The sequence below is a fragment of the Cimex lectularius genome, unplaced genomic scaffold (genome assembly GCF_000648675.2).
Source record: "Cimex lectularius strain Harlan isolate CLEC.00 unplaced genomic scaffold, Clec_2.1 scaffold210, whole genome shotgun sequence".
NCBI lineage: Eukaryota > Metazoa > Arthropoda > Insecta > Hemiptera > Cimicidae > Cimex > Cimex lectularius.
This window is the reverse complement of record NW_019392884.1, coordinates 679,723-689,415: the sequence shown is the minus strand read 5'-3', so window position 1 is coordinate 689,415 and position 9,693 is coordinate 679,723. Positions and strand designations below refer to the sequence as shown.

The 9,693-nt window shown below is 35.5% G+C and overlaps 1 protein-coding gene across 2 annotated transcripts; it reads left to right on the top strand.

Moving 5' to 3' along the window:
* Window positions 1–415: 415 nt before the first annotated feature.
* On the top strand, window positions 416–9,419 carry LOC106674163 (nucleolar complex protein 2 homolog). Of its 2 annotated transcripts, XM_024229034.1 has the most exons (14): window positions 416–771; window positions 871–909; window positions 4,599–4,768; window positions 4,887–4,996; window positions 5,061–5,161; window positions 5,237–5,394; window positions 5,463–5,687; window positions 5,760–5,948; window positions 6,032–6,151; window positions 6,210–6,341; window positions 6,422–6,637; window positions 8,291–8,548; window positions 8,984–9,108; window positions 9,207–9,419. In XM_024229034.1, the coding sequence occupies exons 1-14, from the start codon at window positions 504–506 to the stop codon at window positions 9,358–9,360; spliced, it is 2,265 nt and encodes a 754-aa protein (XP_024084802.1). In that variant the 5' UTR covers window positions 416–503; the 3' UTR covers window positions 9,361–9,419. The 2 variants fall into 2 exon arrangements, with proteins under 2 accessions (XP_024084802.1, XP_014262216.1); XM_014406730.2 differs by having other exon boundaries at window positions 418–909; window positions 9,207–9,418.
* The last annotated feature ends 274 nt before the right edge of the window (window positions 9,420–9,693 follow it).

Below are 9,693 nucleotides of genomic sequence, written 5' to 3'. Positions count from 1 at the left end.
AAGGTCGAAACGCGACCAAAAAATGAAAAAGGTGTTTTTTGTAAACTACCTCATTCTTGCAGACATGGATCTATAATTTACAGTCACTTCGATTTACACTCTTATGTATTATTCCTTTGGTATTTCAAAGCTTTTTATTATAAATACAACCAACTTCTTTTGAAAAAATGTATGTATTTTCAGGCAACCTACGATTATTGCTAGTTGAAAACTATAACCTGCCTCACCATTGGCATACATTTGTCAGAAGAAGTTGGTTTCTATTAACAATAAAAATTACAAATTTCGTTCTATACATACTCCTACATACATATACACATAATCATATATACATAATCCTCTGTAAGTCTGAATTTACTTACTGACTGACGTTCTGGGAGTGGCGCCACCAGACAAATGAGACCACAAGGCAGCATGCAACAATCAACGAAGGTTTTCTCAAGGCTAAGTTGTTAGTTTGGCGTCTGACCCACGTGGTTCTTTTGTATTTTCGGATAGTGGTTATGAAGTCGAAAGGCAAGAAACAGACAGTTAAATCCAACGGGTTTGCCAAAAAACCCAGCAAGAGTGTTCACACTGAGCAAGACGAGGGGACCGATGATGATACCAGCGACCAACTTGGCCAAGAATCTAGCGGCGATGATGAGATAGAAGTCCAAGATGATGATGCCGAGGAGTCGAGCCTAGATGGAGATGATGGTGGAGACGAATTGAGCCAGGAGGGCGATGGTGATGATGGTGGAGACGAATTGAGCCAGGAGGGCGATGGTGATGATGATGATGATGATGGTGGAGACGAATTGAGCCAGGAGGGCGATGGTGATGATGATGATGATGGTGGAGACGAATTGAGCCAGGAGGGCGATGGTCATGATGATGATGATGGAAACATAAGCACAGATGATGATTGTAAGTTTACCACAAAACAGTTGATCACATTATAACAAGTAATAATGCTAAAAACCTTTTGACAACAATCCTTTAAAGCCAAAAGCTCGATTGTGTGGACATTATGGTAAAAATTCAATTTTGACCTATACGTATGTAAATTTCATGCTGAACAGCAATAGGGTCAATTATTGGACACGCAGACCCATACCCATCATCGACAACGTCGGCGTCGTACCAATGTAGCAAGAAAATATAAATAAAATACACACAAAATACAACACTCAGACAATACCGATATGACACCGTGTGAATAGCACCACACTTTATGCCCTGAAGATGGCCTGAATAAAGGTTGAAACATAGGGAAAAAAATGAAAAAGGTGGTTTTTTTTGTAAACTACCTCATTCTTGACCTCTTCACTACTTCAACAAATTATAAATAAAATTATTTAGTAATAAACAGATCATATCAAATACTGAAAATTTACAAACTAATTAAGAAAAAGTTACATTTACAATAATAATATTTAAAATGATATGACAAGAGGTCAACAGAACAAGAATATAATTACAGTTAAAATAAGAAAAATAAAGAACAAATGTTTGACAGCAAGCCAAAAAACAAAAGTACAAACAAATTAATTCATTAAGAAAAAGTTACATTTACAATAATAATTACATATGTAATAATAACATTTAAAATGATATGACAACAGGTGAACAGAACAAGAATATTACATATAAAATAAGAAAAATAAAGAATAAATATTTGACAGCAAGCCAAAAAACAAAAGTACATACAAATAAATTAATTAAGAAAACGTTACATTTACACTAATAATTACATATATATCGCGATCAGGCCCTCTGACGTTAAACGAGCTATAAAAAAAATTATACATGATAAATGGCAGCGTCAGTGGGCAGGGTCATCCGAGAGGCTCCTTCGTGTTAAGTGGATGACCAAATTAAGAATAGGCCATACTCGGTTGACACATGAGCACTTGCTGGTGAGCCAATCCCCCCACAGGTGTCCGTTATGCTGAGAAAGGTTGTTCGATGTGTCCCAATAGTCGAAGCGTGTCATGCCTTGGCTCCCTACAGGGCACGAGTAGGCATGCCGCCAGATTAAAAGAGGGTTCTCAGACATGGCAAGCGAGTTTCAGGGTTCCCTATTCAGCTTTTTAAGGGAATTTTTATTGTATAAAGTTATGTTTTGTGTTTCTGTGCTTTGTTTGAGTGAATGTATATATTGGTGTGAATGGGGGGGGGCTGATGGCGAAGTTGCTTCTTCATCGCCTCTCAGGCTGTGGGTATGGCTTGGACTGATGGCGGAAATTTTATAAAAATACCCCATTGACCCCAATCTAGATTAGTTTATTATAGGGAATAGGTAGATGGAGGAATATCGAATACTCCATCAACCAAACAGAATGAGTGTGATCAATGTATGTTGGTGTGAATGTATTTATTAGTGTGATAGTGTATCGAGAGCAGTATTTTGTTAGTGCTTCGGGGCTGAAATGACCAAGCTGTCAGATGCCCCTGTAAAAAAAAAAATAATAATAATAATTAACATATATAATAATAATAATATTTAAAATGATATGACATCAGGTCAACAGATCAAGAATATAATTACAGATAAAATAAGAAAAATAAACAATAAATATTTGATAGCAAGGCAACAAAGCAAAAGTACATACAAATAAATTAATTAAGAAAAATTTAATGATAACAACTATAAAGTAAGCAATAATAATAAAAAGTAGAATGAAAAAAGGGTTTTTGCAGATGTTATAAGTATTCTCAGCTTTGTTGCAATAGTTGAATCTTGTCTCAGATTTCTTTAACATGTTGACTACAGTCATGCCTGGCCTGTAACGATACCCTGTGCATATAATTAAACGGTTTAAATCAACCTCGGACGGTGTACTAATAGATAAAAATTTTATCGGCAATATTTAAATGATTTACACGAGTTCATAAACAGAGGAATTTGAGTAGGAAACATCAATGTGAGACACGTGATGTATGCTGAAGATATCATCGTCTGAGCAAGCGAGCCGCAGTCACTAAAAAACATAAACTACATGATTATTGTTAGCCTTGGAACCTAACTGTTAACAAAAAAAAGTAAAAAATAATGTTTTTTAATAAAAAGAGGGGCGACCAGCATGCAATGAAAAGTGGTTTTACGGTAAAAAAGAAATAGAGGTAGTGTCAAGGTACAAATGTCTGGGACTGACATTGACCCCTCATATCTTGTATAAATTTCATTTCAATGAAAAACTGACTGCATGTAAACCATGGGTTCAACCTGGAACACTCTCATAAAAAATTATATCCTTTAAAAAAATATAATTTGTTTGATTCTGTGAGCTGAGCTGTTTTGTGCTACAGGACACAAGTATGGGGGCTACAGGGAACACTGAGTAGAGAAATTACAGAAAATATTTTATAAAAAGGCTGTTTTCTCTTCCCAGAAGTACACCAGATTAATTATCGTATTTGGAAACAGGTTGACTCCCTCTTGTGACAATCAGGTATGGCCTATCCACTGAGAAGACACCTCTCCATAATGGGTATCCTACCAGATCCCTTTTGCCGTTTTTGCAAAATAAAAGAAGAAACGGCAAGGCACTACCTCGCAGAGTGTGATAGGTATGCTAGGTCTAGTTTTGAAATCTTTGAAGGAGAGGACATCACCATCCCCGAGATTAAATGGTCCAAAATCTTGGGGTTTGTGAACAGGTCCAAGAGGTTTATGCAGGACACGTGAGCCGACCAAGTCCCGGACTTTTTATGGATGGGGTATGAGTCTACCCAGGCATTTAACCCCTCGGGTCATGGTCACTCATCCTGCATAATATGTATATATGGCCTATCCTCAAACGAGAGCATTCTTTCTTGCATTTTAGACCATTGGTGGGCCATCACTTGACACGGCGCTCAGATGGTCTGTGCCATTGACCCTGCCAGTGTCCTTTACTTCTTGCCCATCTGTGTCTGGGTACCCAAATGCATACCACCGTTTTTCTGAGGTGCTACATCTGAGCATATTTCTAAATTACCCCAAACATAGGCCTGATTGCATACAACTCTGCCGTGTACACGTAAAGTGATCATGAAGTGGAAGAGCCTCTGCTATGCAGAGCAGGTCACACCCTTGCCAGTTCTCGACCTGTCAGCACAGACTAAGTGAACACCGATGAACCCTGATCTAAATTCTAGGAATGCTCTCGATGATAAATGTTCATGACCTGTCAAGTACCGCAAGATTACAGGTTAGAAGAGTACGACTGGGAAGCTGGTTTTCCAGCTCGAATACCATCTCCAGTTCAAACCGGTACTCGCTGAAGCAAATTCGAAATGACTTGTGTACCTCACTATGCCTGTTTTTCAGGATCGAATCAATCAAGGGTGTTAAGCTTATTCAAGAAACCTGCCGCAATTTGAGAGTAATTCGGGATCCAGACGACAGATGATTTTATTAATCAGAATATAAAAAAATTGATATATTAGCTACTTTTTGTAATTAGATAAACTTTTCAATGGAACAAATTTTTGCCCCTCCCCCCTGTTAGAGTAAATTTTGACTTGAGTGAGGCCAAGGCGCAACTTCACCAGGGCTGGGAAAGCTATAGAAAAACAATTCCCATGATTTATAAAATGTGGTTATTTTATTTTGTTTAACCTTTTTTTAGGGCTTGAAAGTACTCAGCATAAAAAAGCTCTATCCAATTTGCAAAACACCGATCCAGAGTTTTATCAGTTTCTTCAGGAAAACGATAAAAAACTTTTGCAGTTTCAAGAGTCTGATAGCGACGAAGGGGATGATGAAGACAAACTTCATGTTCCACCAGATGAGTTAGAGGTACAAAGATTTAATTTATTTTCTTTATTTCATTTAACAAGGCGTTTTGTTAATATTGATTTCCATAAAGAAGTACTACACTAAAGAAGATATTAACAAGTGAGATTTTTTATTTAAGGGGGACAGTGAAGAGAGTGATTATGAAGTGGAAGGTGGCGAGAAAAAAGACAAAAATGTAGTCACACTTTCAATGCTCAAACAATGGCGGGAAGACTTGGTCTCAAATCCGTAAGATAATTAATTATTGCAAGATTGAACGTTCATAAATATATTTTTTCCTTTAATGTCGTAGATCTTCACAGTCGATAAATAAAGTTATGGAGCTTTTTCATGCAGCATTGGATAGAGTGATAGGGGAAGATACTTCTGTATATAAAGTTGAAGGGAGTGCTGGTAATTTTTTTTTTTTTTTTTTGTAATATATAGACATTTCCCAAAGAAAATATGTAATAAAACATTATATTTCAGTTTTTAACACTGTTATTGAAATGTGTGTCATGAATTTGCAACCTGCAATTGTTAACTTTTTAAAATTAACTCCAACGTCTATAAAAAATCCTGAAAAGTCAAAGAGGTGGGTTAAAGTTAAATCAAGCCTTCAATTATATTTCAAGGATTTATTCAAGGTAATATTATTAATCATAAAGGTTTTTTTTTAATCGTTTCTTTAAAATAAAAGTGTCGATATTTTTAGTTATTGGAAGGAGTGGCATCTGAGCATATTATGACCGTAATGCTTAAGCATTTACACTCATTTTGTTCGTTCGTCGCGTGCTTTCCTAAATTGAGCAAATTGGCCGTGAAAAATTTGACGAGGTTGTGGAGTACGGGCGAAGAAACTGTACGAGTCTTGGCTTACCTTTGTATACTCAGATTGACTACGTTGCAGAAGTCGTCGCTGCTCAATACCGCCCTCAAAGTAATTAATTTTAAACAAATCCCTGAAATATTTATTACTTTTACATTTTATTTATTTATTTATTTTTTACAGCATATGTACATTGCGTACATCCATGGTTGTAAATTTGTCTCGGCCACTACGTTGCCTCAGATCAACTTTATGAAGCAAACTCTGGTGGATATGTATTCCCTTGACCCGCAATTATCGTACGAGCATGCGTTTCTTTATATAAGACAGCTTGCGATTCACTTAAGAAATGCCATTACCATCCACAAAAAGGTAGTTTTAATTATTAAACTTATTTCTTTTCATAAAATCGTGTTAACTTCGATAATGATTTATTTATGATTAATATGTTGTAGGAAAGCTTTCAAACTGTTTATAACTGGCAATATATTCATTCGCTTAGGTTGTGGATTGATTTAATGTGTGTCAGTCAAGATTCACCTGAGTTAAAACAGCTTGTTTTTCCACTGGTCCAGGTATTTTTATTTTTTTATTTTTTTAATATATTTTACTTATATTTTTATTTAATTTTAGATTATATTGGGTTGTGTGAAATTAATACCAACAGCTCAGTACATACCTTTACGTTTCCACTGTATTCAAATGCTTATAAAACTCGGTAGAGAAACCAGCATTTACATCCCCGTGATGCCATTAATCCTAGAGGTAATATTAAATAACCTCTTGCTTTCAAAATGTTATATTATTAACTAAAATATCCTTTAAAAAAAAAAAACATTTTTCAGAGTTTATCAAAGGCGAATTTAAATAAACAAATGAAGAAGGCGTCGATGAAGCCATTTGACTTCACATTTGTTCTAAGGCTTTCGAAGAGCGCCATGACAGAAACGGCGTTCACCGATGCTGTAGTTGAATACGTTTTCCAACTGCTCATCGAAGCGTGTGCTTCTTACTCTCACATGATCGGTTCCCCGGATCTTTTCATTCCCGTTATCATACAAGTAAAAACATTTTATGTATAATTTCTACATTAGTTTTCTCGCTTTCAAAGCTACTAATTTCTTTTCTTTATTTTATTGCTGGCATCTCTGTACCTCATGGCCTTATCAGTTTTGGATAAAATAGCACAAATGCTCATAAACACAGAGACAAGATAAAACATTATAGTCTAATTAGCATTCAGGCTACCCAGAGTTTTTGATAATCCTTGGAGTAATTAGGGATAGAGGGGTAACCTCCCATATATAAAGGTGATCTGGATATGATAAATTAAAAAGGGAGAGAATCCATGCGGTGCAGGGGGGCCTCTGGAGGAAAGAGAGACATGGCTATGGCTTCAGGCCGTTACAAAAAAAAAAAAAAGGGGGATAAGTCGCTAATAAATTGGTTCCAATAATTAACAAATAATACAAAGACCACAGACCCTGCAACCTTTTTTCCCATTGGCATCGATCCCTATCAGCTCTTCTTTCTCTCTTTTGAGTTTTTGGATCCTTGGATATCCTTGTGCTGACCTTTCAATATGAAAGGGATCAATTTCCTTTTTGTCTGCCAAATTTTTGTAATACTCTTCAAGAATTTTTTTTTCATAATCGTAAAACATTTCCAAAAGGTAAAATTGAAAAATGGTCTTCACAGTAACATTGAGGCAGCTAAAGGCCTGTGAAACCAATTTGTTTTTCTAGAACTTTAGCGAACGTGTTAATTATTTTTTTTTTAAATTATATATTGACTTACACAAACATAAAACTCCATAATTTAATTTTTTTTTTTTTGTCTGGGTCTTCCCTCAACTAAGTCTATATTCTATTTACCCTTTCAAACACTACATTCATACACATAAATACATCCATACAGTACACTCATTCCGTTTGGTCGGTGGAGTACTTGATATTCCTCCAACGAACTATACTCAAACTAATCTAGATTGGGGTCGATGGAGTACTTTTATAAATATTCCGCCATCGACCCCGAACACACACCCTTACACTCAATGTTTGAGGGGCGATGATGACGTTATATTTCACCCTCACCCCTCACCAGTCATGCTAATAAATACATTCACTCAGACAAAACATATAGACACAACACATAAGACATATTATATGCAATAAAAAAAACCCAATTTCCCCTAAAAAGCGGAATAGGGGACTCTGAAACTCGCTACCGTGCTCGAGAAATTTTCTTAAGTCCAGCGGCATGCCTATACGCTCTCTGTATGGAGTCAAGGCACGACACGCCTCTATTTTGTGGGACACATCGATCAACCTTTCTCTGCATAAGGGTGCCCGTGTGTCAACCGAGTATGGCCAATCCTCAGTCGGGTGAGGACGATCCCTCGTCTCCTGCTCAGATTCTCTGAAGGCCATCTACCGGCCATGCTCTTGACTCGCAAGAGCCTCTCCGACAACCCTGCCCACTGACGTTGCCATCTTTCTTTCATCATATTTTTTACTGCGTGTTTAGCATCAGGGGGCCTGATCCATAATTTAATTAACTTTGAAGCTGTCATAGTTGGGTTAAAATGTTTAAAAAAATTTCAAACTTATTATTACACGTCAATAATTTCAAGTTTTCTATCAAAATTTGACCTTTCTTTATAAATTTTACATGGATTATTTCTTCCAATATTAGAGTAATACATTACGTTTCAGTTAAAAACATTCTTGAAGGATTGTACAATACCGAAATATTCTTCAAAGTTGAAACAAGCTTTGGTCAAAATAGAGGAAAATAGTAAACTCATTGATTCCAAAAGGAGTAAATTGACGCTTAACTTACATGAAACTGAAAAAATCAAAGCTTTTGAAACTGAGATGAAAGCGAATGGAACGCCGTTGCAAAAATACTGGGAAGAAGTGCGAAAATCAAGCGCCATCACAAGGGCCAAACAGGCGACTAAAAACGAAAAGGTATTTTTTTATAATTATTTTTTGTTATATCTATTTACTTATAAAACATGAACATACTTAAATTAAGATGAATAGTAAATTTTTTCCAAATTGTTGGTTAAATTAATGATTTCAGGATAGTTATAATTGTTCTAAAATTATTATTGTAGAAATTAATAAGCATATAATGCAGATTTAAGCCACTAAGTAGCACAATAATTTACCTTTCTAAAAGGTAGTCCATCATTTCTATTCCACCCACAATAATTTATACAAGAGTGAATTAAAACAGGTTTATATCATCAACGGAAATTTTACTCTCACCCTCCTCTCCATCTCTCTCACCCTCTCCCTCCTCTCTCCCCCCTCTCTCTCCCGAGCCCACTCACTCTCACTCATTCTCTTTCCACTTCTCTGTTATATTTTTTCATAACTGTTTTTTTGCTTGTTACGCAGATTGCGAAGGATGGCATGCCAGAAATGCTGAAAATTAAAAGACGAACCAAAACCAAATCCGAAGATGAAGGCCCTGCTGAATTGTTTCCTTCGGACGAGTCTGATTTCGAATTTCCTGACATTGAGTAAGAGATCAATTTAGTTTTATATTTGTTATATAATATTTTTTAATATTTATTTTACATAATATTTGTTAATTTTTATTTAATTATTCATTTTCCAGCAATCCTGATGACAAAGTCAAGAAACAGAAGAAGAAGGAGAAGAAGAAGGTCTCTAAAAAAGAATCAAATGAATCACTCGTCAAAGAGGAAGACGATATGGATTTTGAAGATGAAGAAGATCTCGTTGAAGAACTTGACCTCAACAAATTTTAATTTTAAACTATGTTTTTATCTGTAAAGCATAAATTTTATGTAAAATTTACATGAGATGTATGTAATGTAAAATATATATATATTGTAAAACATTGTCGTCGTTTTATTTTATAATATTTAACTAATTCAATAAAAATCTCTTTTTTTTTTTTTTTTTTTTTTTTTTTAAATGGATCCAGCCAATGAAAGCAGGATGCCTAGGCTGCCACAGTTCCAAGCCCAACAAGTGCTTTGACCGGGGATGTGGATAAAAACTTAAAACAAAAATTTAAAAAGCGATAAGATAATTTGGTACTAAAGCCTGCCGAATAACCCCGGAAAAAAGAAAAAACA